This window comes from Neopsephotus bourkii, unplaced genomic scaffold (assembly GCF_033783945.1).
Source record: "Neopsephotus bourkii isolate Nb327-2 ecotype Australia unplaced genomic scaffold, CSIRO-AGI_Nbou_v1 NB_1423, whole genome shotgun sequence".
Classification (NCBI taxonomy): domain Eukaryota; kingdom Metazoa; phylum Chordata; class Aves; order Psittaciformes; family Psittacidae; genus Neopsephotus; species Neopsephotus bourkii.
In genome coordinates, this window is record NW_026901900.1 from 2,255,821 (window position 1) to 2,271,608 (window position 15,788).

At 37.7% G+C, this 15,788-nt stretch overlaps 1 protein-coding gene across 1 annotated transcript in view; it reads right to left on the minus strand.

Annotated features, from left to right (window-relative positions):
- Window positions 1-98: 98 nt before the first annotated feature.
- Window positions 99-15,788, minus strand: part of NUP107 (nucleoporin 107) — a 29,337-nt gene continuing 13,647 nt past the window's right edge. The window contains exons 11-28 of the mRNA XM_061368034.1: window positions 15,457-15,535; window positions 14,433-14,546; window positions 12,025-12,115; window positions 10,830-10,906; window positions 10,244-10,303; window positions 9,209-9,354; window positions 9,059-9,107; window positions 7,875-7,944; window positions 7,331-7,449; window positions 5,672-5,710; window positions 5,172-5,322; window positions 4,074-4,180; window positions 2,663-2,765; window positions 2,340-2,500; window positions 2,022-2,147; window positions 1,636-1,749; window positions 1,197-1,364; window positions 99-311 (exon numbers count right to left, since the gene is read on the minus strand). Coding sequence (XP_061224018.1) covers window positions 204-311; window positions 1,197-1,364; window positions 1,636-1,749; window positions 2,022-2,147; window positions 2,340-2,500; window positions 2,663-2,765; window positions 4,074-4,180; window positions 5,172-5,322; window positions 5,672-5,710; window positions 7,331-7,449; window positions 7,875-7,944; window positions 9,059-9,107; window positions 9,209-9,354; window positions 10,244-10,303; window positions 10,830-10,906; window positions 12,025-12,115; window positions 14,433-14,546; window positions 15,457-15,535 — 1,882 coding nt within the window. The 3' untranslated portion in view covers window positions 99-203. The remainder of the gene's footprint in view (window positions 312-1,196; window positions 1,365-1,635; window positions 1,750-2,021; window positions 2,148-2,339; window positions 2,501-2,662; window positions 2,766-4,073; window positions 4,181-5,171; window positions 5,323-5,671; window positions 5,711-7,330; window positions 7,450-7,874; window positions 7,945-9,058; window positions 9,108-9,208; window positions 9,355-10,243; window positions 10,304-10,829; window positions 10,907-12,024; window positions 12,116-14,432; window positions 14,547-15,456; window positions 15,536-15,788) is intronic.

Sequence of the window (15,788 nt, forward strand, 5' to 3'; positions counted from 1 at the left end):
AAAAAACATTATGAAACAGGTTGTGTAATAAACATCATCTCTGAAGTTGATCAGAGTTTTTCAAGTTGAAATCAGGATGAATCCATTGCCTCCCCGCTCCCCCAATGATCAGACCAGTTTGTTGAGTCAGGGTTTTGTTCTTTGTTTTTTTTAATAACCAAAATGTTCATGTTCAGAAGTTTTTGCAAGTATCCCATGGTATCTTATGCCTGAATTTCATATCCCAGAGGATCAAGATCCTGGTCCAGAAGCATCAGAGAAGATTCCCTCAGCTTCAGTAGAAGTTTTCGGAGTTCATCTTTTGAAAATACCTAATAAAAAGAAACCATAAGGAAGTCATATTTATTCACAATGAAAAGCACCAATATCAAAGGAAATGATGGCTCATTAAGGTACCATTTTTTTTCTTTCTATTTAAGACAGTGTGAACATCAGACATTTCAGAACGGCATTTAGTAAAGGATTAGCAGCAGCACCCCAGACCTGAAGGTAATCTCAAGATAGCTCTGTCTCATAACTGCTACAGCAATTACTGGTAAACAGCCAAGTTTAATTTCCATGTTATTGCTGGCAGAGATTTTAAGCCCATCCAGGCAAATGCATCACAGTATTTTTCTTAGCTTTGATGTTTCTTCTCAGACTTCCAATCCTTGTTTTGTTCTGTAGGGGCGTGCTGTGGTTTAGTTTTATTCAGGGTTTGTTTTGGTTGGCTTTGGTTTTGGGCTGTTTTTGTGATAAGAGTTTTTTGGGGGCTGTTTCTCAAGGTTTTGGAAGGAAAGAAGGTTTGGGGTAAACCAAGTGCTCCAAAGCAAAACCTGTTTATACAATGTTCTGAGATGTAATGGGAATGAAAAAGAAAAGAAAAAAAAGTCAATCATAATTCTGCAGTTCAACTTAGAATCACAGAATCATTTAGGTTGGAAAAGACCTTTAAGATCACAAAAAGTCCAACTATTAAACTCATAAAAAATTAGTAACTCAGAATTGCTGCTTGTCAAAACACTGGTGGCACCTTCAGCGTTTCAAAGTTAACTCCTTAATTCCTTAAGTTAGGATACCAGAAAACCCTTTACTACTGCAGTGAATGGGAAAAGAAACTTCTGATGCTAAGGAACATATGGCATCTTCCTCTTCATATAGAAGCTTTTCCCACAGTCAACCCCCAGAGCCAAGCTGCCTGCAGCTCCTTAACTCACCGTGTAAAGCTTGTGTCGTTCAGAAGCGACCATGTCAGCCAGCCGCAGGCACTCCTGGTACTGCCCAGTACTGTGTAACACAGTGTGCAGCAAAAAGCACATCATAGGCAGGCACAGCTTTCTCAGCAAAATCATCTGGTGTATTCTTTCAGGGTCGTCCTCGGCATCCTTATCACAGCAAAATACTACATTAGTATTATGAACGTCACCTCTAAAAGGCAACTTGGCAAAACCACATGAGGAATAGCGTTACAGGCAAGAAAGTGGACTAACCAGCCTAGGCTGCACTGACAGATAGATTTATACAGTAACTGAAGGGGAAGCAATCCATAACGGGTCACAGGAAGGCCAGAGTGAGTTAAAGAGCCTCACACCAAGCTAAAGGTGACACAGGTACAGCTGGGTGCAACCTGTGCCGTGATACAAAAATTCATTTTACCTCTCTGACATCAACCATCCATCCTCCATCCACAAACAGCAGTACATTGTACATTTTCTCTTTCACATCAGCTGTAAGAGCATCCAAGAGGCCTTTCCAAATACCATAATCCATCTGGCAAAAAAACAAAAAATAAATGACTGCAGACCAGGATAATTTCCAAGGCTATTTTAACACAGACTCTTCACCCAGCATGCAACAGACAGCAGAACTCCAATTCAAATTGGCACCTTCAGCCAGTGGCTGGCACAGAAAAACAGAGTAAGTTATAATAGAGTTCTTAAGCAATCTGAATTAACAGTCTTCTACTCTGTTCTACTAAACTAAGACTGCTTCCTAAGCAAGAACATAAATGTTTATAGCAAACAACTTCAATTTTTACTTACCTCATACTTCTTTTCTTTATATTCATGGGCCACTTTTTCAGTGAAATTTGCTTGTGGTAACAAAGAAGGCTTCTGGGGAGCCGAGTTCATGTGTTTAAACCATTCGTTAAAGGTTTCGTGGGCTTCCTGGGTTGCATTGGAAACAGTGTTAGGACATTTCTGGCTCACAGAATTATAAAATGTTATTAAATACACAGGTATAGTGCATCCAGGAATCAGAAGTTAAATCAAATGGACAAACCTTGAAGTTTCACCACCAAGGCAAAGCCACCATTATCTCTATGTTATAACTTGGAATACAGCGTATCTGAAACTCACCAAATATGCCCGAATACATAAATGTTCCCGTATAGCATTGTCATCTTCTGCTGGAAGTGGAGTATCCATTCCCTGCTCTTCCCACTGGTTATATATTTCTGCTATAGAGTCTTGGGGAATCTTCACGAACACATCTTTTGCAGCTTCATGTTTCTTGGATGCTATGAGAATGGGAACCATGTATCAACAGCTTTGCAATTTCCATACTGGCAAACCCACGCTTTTTAATTACTAGATTGGATGTTACATCAAACAGAGTGCCAAGAGCCAATGAGCACAAAACCAACATTTAGAAAGTCTACAATATTTGTGAAGTTTAGTACCCAAGAACTTCCTCATGATTGCATTGCTTTGCTTAAGTGCTTCTGCCCTCTGTGCAGGATCGAATACGAGCCAGTCAATTACATCGATTTTCAGCCGATCCACCTATAAAAAAATCCAACATACAGATTCACTCACATTTCAAGCACACACCTGTTGTTAGACACATTAAATCTGGTCAGTGAAATACACAAGATTCTAGGCATGCATCTAGACATGCATCCAATGCATAGGATAGCATTACGACATACTAACAAGGATCGCTTTATTCACAGCTTTTGATTCTAAAGCTTAGAAAACAATCTCTGCAATCTGGAAGAATTCAAAAATCCATTTTTAAGCATTCCCAAGATATTCAGACCAATGGATGAGCATCAGCTCTCAAAAAATTTTATGAATTACCATGCATCTTCCTCAAATTTTAATATGAATGCACTGCACAAATACAGTTTATGGAGCCTTGCTAAAATATTCAGAGGTGCCATCAGCCTGCAACCACAGTTCTCCAATTCTCCTGTTAGATAAGCTGTCTGTTTGACTTAGAGAGTTTAAACATTGTACTGAATAGCAAAAAAACAACCACAAATCTGCAAACTATTAGCTGCTTTTTAAACAGTACTTTGAATGCAACGTATTAACAGTACCTCACTGCCACTGAAGTACTGAGTTGGATCCAACCAGCACAGCAGTGATGACAAGGAAACTCTCAATAAAGGCAGTCACAGAAGCACAGAATGGTTTGGTTTGGAAGGGACCTTAAAGATCATCCAGTTCCAACTCTTCAGCCATGGGCAGGGACACCTTTCACTAGACCAGGTCGCTCCAAGCCCCATCCAGCCTGGCCTTGAACACTGCCAGGGATGGGGCAGCCACAGGTTCTTTGGGCAACCTGTGCCAGCACCTCAGCATCCCCAGAGTAAAGAATTTCTTCCTAATGTCTAATGTAAATCTACCCTCTTTCAGTTTAAAGACATTCCTCCTCATCCCATCACTACTTGCTCTTATAATAAGTCATAGCTAGAATGTCACTTAAGCACGTAATAAGGTATATCAGAGATCCAAAGCATTAATCCTCATAATTCTCAGAAGCTACAATACTCTACTGTCAGCTACAACTTTGTTACAGTCATTTCAGGGGCTTTTAGCAGCATGTTGTTTGCACAGAGGCATGCTGCTGAGCAACACACACTACAGCCCAGAAGATCAAGGAGATGTAGAAACAGGAGTTACGGATTTGTGCAATTCAACTCCTCACTTGGTCACATGGAAAGTGCATTTCCCTCTCAGGCTTTTTCAAGGCAATTTTCACCAAAATAATAGATACAATCAAAAGACAGATACAGATCATATATAGTAAAAAAGACTCTGTGGTTGGTGGCAAACTGGAACATCTGCCCTATGAAGTACACTCACCTCTGTTGTGCCTGTATCTAACATATGGTCATGGTGACTGAATTCACCAGCATCCTTCTTGCGGATATTTTCAACAACCGTTTTTGTTATGGTTGCAACATCCAGACCTGGGTTAAGAGAGAAAACTATGTAAGAGCAATCAAGAATTTAAACTTGCCACAAAATGAATTTCAGACTTTATCTTATTCCTTACTGCTATAAATTCTTATCAGTCTGTTCATACATCATCAGATTAAATGATAAGCTTTAGAGATATGCAACTTATTGCAGACATCTTAGAAGAATGGTATTTGAAGTAACAGAGAACATCTAACATGGGAGAAAGAACACGACAAATTAATTTTTCAGTCTGTGTGGAGACCAGCATCTAGATGTATTTGCTAAGACCACCGATTCCCACAGTTCTGATGGCAAGACTCAGATTTGACAGGAATGTACCAGGGAAAGCTCAGAACAGCTCTTTTCCAGATGCTTAAGCAGGATGTTTTACTTTTTAGGCCTTAGCCAAGTTTCTAAAAGCAAATGGCTCAAAAATAATTGAAGGAAAGTTAGAAACTGATGTCTGCACTAAATCTATTTCTTTGTGAATTGTGAGTGGCACAGAGGCATTGTAAACCAATGGACAGTGTGCTGCTTCACCTTTTAGTTCGAGGTACAGGCCTGGCAGGAAGGTTACCATTAATGCAACCAACGGCTGAAAAAGAGCACTACAAATAGGACAAACAAATTAGGATACTTATAACCTTCCTAAATCCACAAACTGGTATGTGTTTTCATTATTAGTTTTCTGAAATAACAGGATCATGTCAAGCCTCGGAGCATGTATTTGAGAAAGGCAGCTGGGTTTGGACATAATCCAGAAACCAAAGCAAGATTTAGTTTAATTCAGAAAAGGAACTGCAGTTCCATGTTAGTTAAAAACCACAATATACCTATTTGAAGAAGTGATTAAGCAAATTCATTTAATTTAATTGAAAAAATGAAGAGGCACAGGAAGGAAACAATACCATCTTCATGGCTAGGTCTTGCATTAAAAACTACTAAAAGACAAAATAAGACAGGATATGAAATGATAATTGGAATATCAGTATGTCTCACCTGCATCTTTTGCTAGTTCAAGGCAGTGGTGGCGTTGATCACTGTCAGTAACATCTTCAAGAAATAAAGCATACTGAGCAACAGCTAGCTCTGGGGGTAAGTGGCTTACATAAAACGCTATTAAATCTGTGAGCTTCTCAGATACCATCCGCTGCAGAGTAAGAAGCAAACAATCAGAAATATATACTATATTCCTCTGTGTAAGCCCAGAAGTGCTTTTCACTTGTGTGAAAACATAAATGTGGAACAAATTTCTGATTAGTTTGTTCTGCTACAGGTAGCTTCCACATCTGAGCTTCTAAGCAAAGATCAATAAATAGTCTCTTATTTAAGCACTACTGACAGAAACTGTGTATTAGGCAAGTTTCCATTTATCTGTTGGAGAAGGGAGCACTATCTGCATCATAGCTCTCTCCATCCTGTAACCTTAAGTCTCCTTTTCTTCCTCCTTTACTGCTAAATTACATTAGAGAAAGCAAAGTAGATTTCTGAAAGCTTACCTGAATGTAGGTCTTCAGGACTTCAACAGAAACTTCCTCCTTATTGCAAAGAAATACAAATTTGATTTTAAATCAGATAATGTGTGTGTGTGTGTAAGTTACTCTGCAGTACTATTACACAGACACAAGGTTACTTGCTAAACCCCGCTTCAGTAATATACTAGAGACTCAGCTGGAAGAACTGCTTCTCCCAGACAATGATTAAAAAGAATATGTCTTCTGATTAAAAAAATATAGTGTCCCAAAGACATTCTTTTTCAGCAACTGGATCATACAGTTTTTGGTCTAACTGGAAAGTTACTTTTTTAATTGTTTTTAAAATCTTCCTATTTTACCGTATTTTAGTTTTTTTTTTATTAATAACTAAAATGTCAGGTGAACAGATGCCTACTGCAGTGTCATACACACATGCTGTATTACAGAAAATCCTAATGTTCTGATGTACAGGGTATAAACGTCACCTGGCTCATCTGTAATAACCCAAACAATCAAAGTATAGTCTGAGCACCTGAGACTGCATGAGCTGAACAAGTGTTTGTTACTGTGAACAGCTATCATTTTAGTTTTATATTTGCAAATGACGGATCTTCATCTAAGCATATGCCTGTATGAACATCAAATAAGGAACATCAGAAAAGCTTGCACAACTGCCTCTTCCCTCTAAGGTCCTGAGGGTTGATGGAGTAATCTTCAAGTAAATTCACCCACTCCAAAATGGTAGAGGCAGTAATCAGCAGTTACTCACAATCCAACAATGCAATTTACATAGCAAATTGCACCTTTTCTGTCCCCTCTGTTAAACCTGCACAAGCGACTAGTTTTACCATATTTTAGCTTAAAAGACCTGCTCTATCAAATTTTGAGGGTGGCTTAAAAACATATACGTACATATATATATACACACATATATACACACACATGCACACAAGGGCTTCCTAATTACCTAAATGTTAACTGAATTCAAAATAAATTTCAATGGGGAATGAAGCAACAGAAAGAAGCATGGAAAAAAACTAACTCAGAGCTGTGTTTAAATCATCTCTTTTGCTGCAATAGGTTACACTCAAAATCTTTTGAAATGTAAGTACTCCTGAATTTCAAAACAGTAGAAAAGGTGAGCTTCTAATTACTTTGTATTGCATCAGAAAAGAGTAATTATAGCTGTGTGATCCATCTACATATTTAGCATAAATAAACTAAGTAGCTAGTAGGCTATCCTGAGTATATATTTTAAGAAAATATGAGAGTTCCATTTAGTACCAATTTCCTCAATCAAAAACATTCATGAGCTTACAGTACCATACACAGTCCTTGGAGTTGTACCTAATAGGGGTTCCATTCCAAGCATCTTGGCTGCTGCAAATTAGCCTAATGCTGAAGTTTGAGTCAGGTCCTTCTCAATAAAGGGCTTAGGAGTAGAATCCATTTTTTAATCCAATTTTTAAGCTGAACTGGAGGGGAGGAGGATGCTCTTTTCTAAGTGTGACTGTTGCATTTAGGCTCTAAAATCAACACACACACTATTTAACCATGCAACTCCTCATCAGCCTGGTAATAATTTACCATCATTGTATGCAGTTTAAATATTTACAAACAAGCATTTCTACTTCAAAGACTAGCTACTGCTATGACAACAAATCAGATACAAGTGAAACTTACCTTAGTTTGCATGCCCAAAGTGCGGAAAAACAGAATAAGATGGGTCATGAATCGAAGGAGGTGCCCTGGGAGCACACTTCTGTCTTTGGAAAGCCATCTGCTGAATTCTTCCATCAAACCTATAGCCACCAAGGAAATGTGGGTATTAGCCATAAGGGAAAAAAACACCTAAGAAATATTCCAAAATTATGCATTTATTCATTCAAGAAATGTGATTTAGCCTCAAAAGCTCAATAGAACAGCAACAGTTTTAGGAAGATTTATCTGTTTGGCTTAAATATCTGCTATATATATTTTGTATTTCTTGGGAGAAGTTATATGTGGGGCTATTGCTACCTTCTGACACATTTACAGGATTTCATTACTTCTCTGAAAACTACCTTGTATGTCAAACTGCATCTCCTGATTAAAGAAGCAGCTTAGTGTTTAGGTGGAGTTTGCCTACTGTGTGCTTCTAAAATCCATTCACATATAGGTTTCTGGAAAGGTCACCAGAAATAATGTAGTCAATTGACATTTAAGAATCACTCAGAGAAAGCCTCACCATCCACATCTCCCAGTATAATGAATTTCTGAATCACATGATAGTGTTCTTGGTTCTCCTCTATAACCCTCTGGGGAGAGAAAAAGAAAGTTCAGACTTTGAATAAAATCTTATAGCATAATGTATGAAGAAAGCGAACTTCTAAATAAAGCAAAATTTCCTTAGGGAAAAAAAACACAACTATCCTACTTCAAGGAGTATTCTGCATAAAGAGCGGAAGAAAAGGCAGTTGCTATCTCAATGTAAAATTACAAGAATATTGACAAACTGAAAGGAGAATCAGAATTTAAGTCTGTGGGGTTAAAATTCCATGGAAGAGATCCAACATGAACCTTCAGAGCTTTTTTGCTCTGAAGAGAATGAAGATGTTACCTAGAACAGACTGTACAAAGTCACAGAAGCAGCAACAATGCATACAAATCCTTAAAGAAAATGCCCCTCATACTTACTTAAGGAGGAAGAGATTTTTTTTCCCAGTAGAGGAATTAATGCATGAAATACAACTCAAATGCACATAAAAAGTTGCTGTATGGGGTGGACTGTACTAGAATAGCAAAGTCATCTGGGTGTATCAGTGGCTGACTGCATCAATCTATAAGACGTCTTTCAACATACCTTTGTCTTAGCAATGTGATAAATGCTCTATGTCCATTCCGTCAAATAAGATTAAGTATAGTTTCAATTTAAACTTTACAAAATTAACATAAAAGCTATATATTCAACCTTAAATGAAATAAGTATCCTGGGTATTACAAATTACAAACACAGTATGTTCAAGCAAATGTGCTTTAAATTTTTGAAAGGCCTGTTTTGAAATATACACCCCAACTCCTATATAGAAAACTGCGTGTAATCAATCTTTGCCATTTTATCAAAGTGTTAAATACTTGATTTAATCTGCTTTGTATGGCTGACAACACTTGACAGTCAGCTGTTTCTTCAGCACACCCAACTAGTTTGACAGAGATAGGGCAAAACAAAACCTGTGTCTTCATTGTCAAAAGGTGGCAGCATATAGAAAAATTGATTTGATTTGACAAATTACACCTTACAGAGGTAGAAAACCTAAAATAAATCAGTCACTGCATATTTGAGCATTTTGTTAAATACTGTAGTAAAAGTAGCACCTGGTGAATAGTAAGACATGGTAAACAGTGAGGAAAAACAGTGTAATTATTATGTACCTTTTTGTCTGTTGCTTGAAGTTCTTCAAAAACTTTTTCTGAAGTCCAGCTTCAAAGTAGGAGAGAAAAGACAAAAACAACATTACCTTGAATATTCCAACCAGGTCAGACAGGATCCTTTGTTGAGTGTAGGTTCATAACTGTACTTACTTTGTTTCTAAATAATCTCTAGGGAGCTCTTCCATCTCCTCTGCAGTTATTACTGAGGTTCGTATTTCCTGCTCAACAAGAGTATCCACCATGACCTTGAAATATGCCCAAACAGTATCTTCCCAGGTATCACAAACTGGAAGCAGCTACAGATTCAAAAACCAGAGCAAAAATTAGCAAGAGATGGAGAACTATCAGAATCCAAACAGAGTAACTGTAATTTAAGATCAGATTTCTGGGCACCAAAGGAGACTAATAGCCATCATGAACAGCAGCTTTTCCTTCATCAAAACAACAAAAACCCCCTTTCACTGAAGAATGCTCTATTTCCTTGATTGGTTTATATCGATGAAGGTAAGTATCTTCTGCTCTACAAGTCTATAGAACAATTAATTTTAAACTTCAATGAATAAAACATTCTCTATTCCCCTTCTTTTTATTTTCTGAATTGCCTTTATTTCTACTACGTCACACCAATGGAGGGTGTTGGTGGTAGGAAATCAAACTCTTCAAGTAAGAGCCTACCAGTGATACTATAACAGCAAGAAAATTTTAAGGACAGTCTGCAATATTCCTCATTGCTTTTAAAATTAGTGATTAAAGATCCCTAGTTAGGAGTGGAAAAGCAGAAAAACATCTGGAGGATTAAAACTAGAGAAAACTAAAGTGAGCACTGTACAGAATATAAAGCCTATTGATAATGAAATTCAGATACAAAATAATTTTTTAATATGACAACTCATCTATAAGAATACTGTGCATGAGCAGGAAAGTGACTATAAAAGCTATTAAATAATACTTAACTAGAAAATAACTGAAACAACATTAGAACTGTTCGTACTGGAAGTTAGCAGTAATAAGAAAAGTCTATTGTATATTTATTGCACATCAATCCTACAAGAACATACCTACTCAAGCAGCAATATTTGCTATTGTCCTTTTTATTAGATCTTTAAAAGTACCATAACCAGTAATTGCAGTATTTCTGATGATGTCCCTGTTACGCATAAAAAAATGGCAGGAGGTGCAACATACCTGTTTCAGGTTTCCACTCAGTGCAGCATAGATTGCCCTCTCATATCTATTAAACTGCTCCTAAAATAAACATGAAAAACACTCTGTAACTTTTAAAAGCATGCAAGTTTTCTTGTCACTTTACACTTTATTAGAGATTAATCCACTACGAAATGTTTCATCTAGCAGTTTTCCAAGAAAAGCTGGAAAATCACAGAATGCAACCAGAACTAAAATAACAATAGCAGGTGACTTTCCCTTTGCATCTTTCCACTTGTATCTTCTTGTAAGTTAATTTTTATGTTGACCTGGAAAGACAGCAATGGTTTTCCTTTCCCATTCAATTAAGTCAAGATAAAAGCCAGTATCAGCAGTTTCACTTTCAACCAAATAAAAAAAAGCCAGACATTTCCTAAGCCTGAAAAACTGATGCTGATCATCCAGGTTTCTCACTGCCAGACAGAAATACATTATTTCAAAAGTCCTCTTGGAAACAGTAACTGTAAGTCCTATAAGCAGAGGGGGCAGGTTTACTTAGAATGTTACAGAGCTCAGAAAGGTTCAAATTTACAATATTAATACATCAAGCAACTCAGCATTATCTTACCTCTTCAGCCATACGCCAACAACTTATTTTCCAAATGCACCTGTATGGATTCCCTTGAACAGGCTCGAGCTCTTCCCCTACTTGTGAAGGAGGATTAAGGAAAAAAAGGAGGAAGAAAAAGGTGCTATTAAAAAAGAGAAAGCAGTAAGAAGCTAAAGTCTATTTTTTGTTACTAACCCTATTTCAACCCCTTTGGAACTCTCCCCAAAGCCTTTCGATGCTTTCAAGTGGACCACAAGGCAGCTCTTCTGGGAAGTTTGGTAAATGCACATCTTAAAGTTACAATATTCTGAAAGCTTAGCTGTTATCTAGTCTTGAGGAAAATAATGTTTCTGACCATAATGTATCTACAGTGTTTACATTTGGAAAACACAAAGTTAAGATACACAAATTATTTTTCTCCTTAAGGAATACAACCTTCCAAATAAAGGTCACTGCTTCAGTGCTGCTATTCCGCATGCATCTGCATGAGGCGTGAATTAAACCTCACACACACTAGCAGCAGGCTAGGTCGGTACTACTCAAAACAAGGCTAGGACTTGGATGGAGCATGCAGATAAACAGATCAGGATTTGAAAAGCATGAAAGCATTATGCCTTCCAGATCCAGCTATGTACAACACTTAGATAGAGTCTTAAATTATTTGCTAAATCCTGCCGTCCTCAGCATAGAGAGAAGCAAGGTACTGTGTTTTAAATAGGAGAGTGTGCAAGGAACCCTGAAACCAAACAGAAGGGTAACTTAACGAATTTCAAGTATTTTAAAAGCATCTCTTTTTCCTGCATTCACATTTGCTGAACTTTAGTCTTACTATACTTTTCTGAAGCTGGATACAGTATTCAACTTTTGAGCCTGTAAGCAACAAAATGTCAGCACAAGTCAGGTGTTGAGAAAATACAGACTGAAATATTACATGGAGGTAGAAAAAGTCTGTCCGGACCTCTGAGACACCTACTGCTTTGTGATTATGCTTGATTTTTAAAAAGAAAGCGACTTTTGCACTTAAGTGAACTCACACCTTCATCTAAAGTAATTTCATATTCTGTTTTCATATGTTCAACAGACATGGTAAATATTTTAAATACAAAAGAGGCTCTTCAGGTGAAAGGAAAGAGCTGTTTCTCTTTGCCACAGATAGGTATTAAAAGAAAGCCCTGTTTTTACATCTGTCTTAAATGCAGTTTGAAGTAGGTACCTCCATTTATGTTAGGATCATGGTACAATTTCCATCCTTCTAAAGTTGCAGCTCTCCAGGCCTGGCCACATCGTTTGCATAAGCGCTGTGCCTGAAAAAGAATGGGTTTTCTCAGCAACAAACCTGAAGGTTAGAAAAGCAGCAGCTCCTCCTTTAAAAATGTGAACAGTATTAAAATAATTTGTGTGGAGATTCTACTACAAAAAAGGCACAAAGAACCTTAAACTTGAAACAACCGAAAAATTTCGAAGTAAATAAAACGCCAGTGTTTTTTTCACTAAAGAGCTTTTCAGTCAGTACTTATAGTAATATACAAAATACAGTCTCATCTTTGCTAGCTTGAAACAGCTGTTATGCATCCTTTTGATAAGTTTAGTTTAAGGCGTCATCTTGCTGCTTAGATGTATAATCCATGTCTTCATGCAGTCATCTACTTTTCCAGTTAACTTAGCCTTCCAAACCCCTCATGCACTTCTAAAAATAGCAATCCCACCTTTCCCATAATGATATTCAATAGTCTGTGCAGTAGCACAAACAGGTATTCAAAGCTATTTTGAATAGCATGGAAAGTAGAACAGGAACTGTCCAAAACCACTTACCTACAATAATCCCAATCCCACACCCCTGGTGCGGGGGGAACAATCAGCTAAAGATTATCTAGTAAGTCTGGCTGGTACTGTTCCAGGACTGACAAAACAGTATGAACATACAGAAATTGCAATATACAGTCTTGGCTTGTTTAGCCAAATCCTGTTCTTTTCACACTGGAAGGCTGCACACATTCAGCCATTTGAGGAATGGTGACAAACAGTAAGTTTAGAGAACAGAAAAGCAAGTTGTTCTCGCTTACCTGCTGTGTATTACCGATTGTACAGTAAATGAACAGAGGTTCATTCTTAATTCAGATTAAACTCAAAGTATTTCGACTTACTCTTTCAGTAGCGAATAACCCACTTCATGTTTTTCAGGCAATAGGGACATCACAACAGTGACTGCAGAACAACCGATGCCACAAATTTATATTCATGTTGCCCTGCAGCAATATGCTGATGTGCCCATATCAGAAAATGAACAAACATGCACCGTGCTGGAACAGAATACTAGCAAGCAACCAGATTTCTAAGTCTAAGGTCTCAGATACAAGAATTTCAAGTCCCTTTTTTCCCCTCCTATTACTCATGTCATTATATACACACAGAGCCTAGTATAAGGGAATTGGTTTCCAGCTGAAGCCTTTAAACAACACCACAGTACAAGTATTTACATGATTAAACCATGCAAGTCACTTCACAACTGGGGATTGTTATTCAGAACAGCTTTAGGACTGAAATTGCCTGGCTGTTACTCAGCTAAGGATTAATGCAAAGTATACACATCAGATATTCTCTAAGGTGGGGGAACAAGCAGACTTATAGTGAAAGCATTAATGGAGGATAATAACATGCTTTCTGGAATACTCAGATCAAGTCTATCAGAGTTTTCACCACTGAAGACCCTGCCAAACTACAAAGGTAAGAAAATAAAGAAAGGAAGAAAGAAAAGTTATTTTAACTAGTAGAAGTAACCATTGTAAATAACTATGTTTATTCTGATGGCAGTATTAGCCTGTGGAGCTTGTGCACTGGTGCTCAGTTCTCAGTCCTGGGACACTTCTCCAGATGTGCCATTGCGACTGTTTATACAACAATGTGATAAAATAGGCCTGACTCTCTCCCTCAACTCCAGTCAGATCATATACCCAAGGGAACGACAGAGGAGCACATCAGTGAAGTGTGCTTAATTTAACACTATTTCTAAGACAAACATACATCGAACCTCTCTCTTTAGCTAAAACTGCCAGTGTTCTACTCTAATATCATAGAACGGTTTGGGTTGGAAGGGACCTTAAATACCACCTAGTTCCAAACCCCCTGTCAGAGGCAGGGACACCTTCCACTCCACCATGTTGCTCCAAGCCCTGTCCTGCTTAGCCTTGAACACTTCCAGGGATGGGGCAGCCACAGCTTCTCTGGGCAACCTGTTCTAGTACCTCAACATCCTCACAGGAAAGAGCTCCTTCATAATATGTAATCTACATCTAGAAGGAAGCCTGTAATAATCCACTGATCATTAGAGATTATAAAGCCACTACAGTGAAAAAAAAAAGCCTGACAGCTAAAAAACCATGCAACATTTTTTTCCATAACATCTACTCTATACTCCAAAATTACATAACTAAATGCAAGATTTTATTAATATACTAATTGAGCAGCCCATCTCTGTCAGTATTGATAATAAATTGAAAATTAATTTACAAGCCAAATTTAAACAGACATTTTAGTATAGAGCTTTTCCTCAGCTTTAATAGTAAGATGTAAAATAAGTTACAGTAGTTAACCAAGAAGATACTGTAACTTTCTGCAGCTTACCTCATCTGTCATGCCTGCTCTGATGAGAGTGAAGAGATACTTCAATAACCTCGCATCATCTTCTCGGTCCAAATCATCCAGTGGCAGTTTCTGTCTGATAGGAGCATCTGGATCCTGCGAGGAAAAAGGTCATCATCCATCCACACAGTGCCTATTATACCTCTTCCAATGATTTCCAGCCCTGTTTTGTAATTTGGAGTCACTTTTTCACGTTGGCACAACAATCTGTACAACCCATGTAACATCTAGCACAGCACTTTCCTGTTTTAACTCTCTTGTTTGTTCTTGTTCCTCTTCTGTCACTGTTCCTATCAGGTGCCATCGCAATTTCTTTATTTACTCCACACTTTGTTTTTTGCCCCTCTTCCAATTCTTCTCACCATCAAACATCCTCTCCCCTTCTGCCTCTCTACTCCACCTTCTGACGGAGGTTTTTCATAACATCTGTACTTCTATTTAATCCAAACAAATTTTCCCAAGCCAGTCGATACCTCAGATCACTCCCCAACTGAATTAATCTTCTATGAGTGCTTTGCTGTCACTGAGGCCATTCATTACATTGTTCTACTGGACAGTCCTTTCTTTCCTTGACTTCCCCATTACCTTTTGCTACAGTAGCTATCAAGGAATCCCATCAGGACTTGGTTTCCTTGTACTAGTTCTTGTATAAAGACAGCATGCCCTTATCTGCAAGGGCTTCCAAACAATTCTATAAGCTTTTCTAGTTAGGAATATGGGTTCATTTCAGACATAAAAAGTACTACTAAAGCCATTTACTTCACCAAATAGACCACAGGTACTTGTGAAGAGGGGTGGGGATATGGACATGACTGCTGAAAGAGAAGTGGACAGATCCCCCCGGAAAACTCCAAAAGTGCTAAGCCTCATTTCTGTACTGATTTGGAAATAGTACAACTACTTTTGGATAATACACCCATATAAGAACTACAGAAGGCTGTGAAAACAGCATATATGCCTTCTCTAACCCATTCTGAAACCAAACCTTATTTTAAATAATACTTACCAGCTCTGTTACCAGAGCGCGAGAACTCCCAATGTATGTACTTAACTGTCGCTGCTTCAGGGCGTGTAATGTGTTCTCCCTGAGAGAAGTGAAATGTTTTTCAGAAAAATGTTTGGGGATTTTTTTTGTTGTTTTTTTTTTTTTAAGCAAGCCTCTTTTAATAAGCCACAAATATTGAAAGATATTTTTTGTTACCTAGAATATGGTTAAAGAAGAGACACTTGGGTTGGTTTACCAATGGACTGCATTACTGTTGTGAAAACACAACATTTCACAATATATTATTAGAATCAATTCACATATTTTTGACTTCCTTCAAAAGCATCCATTAT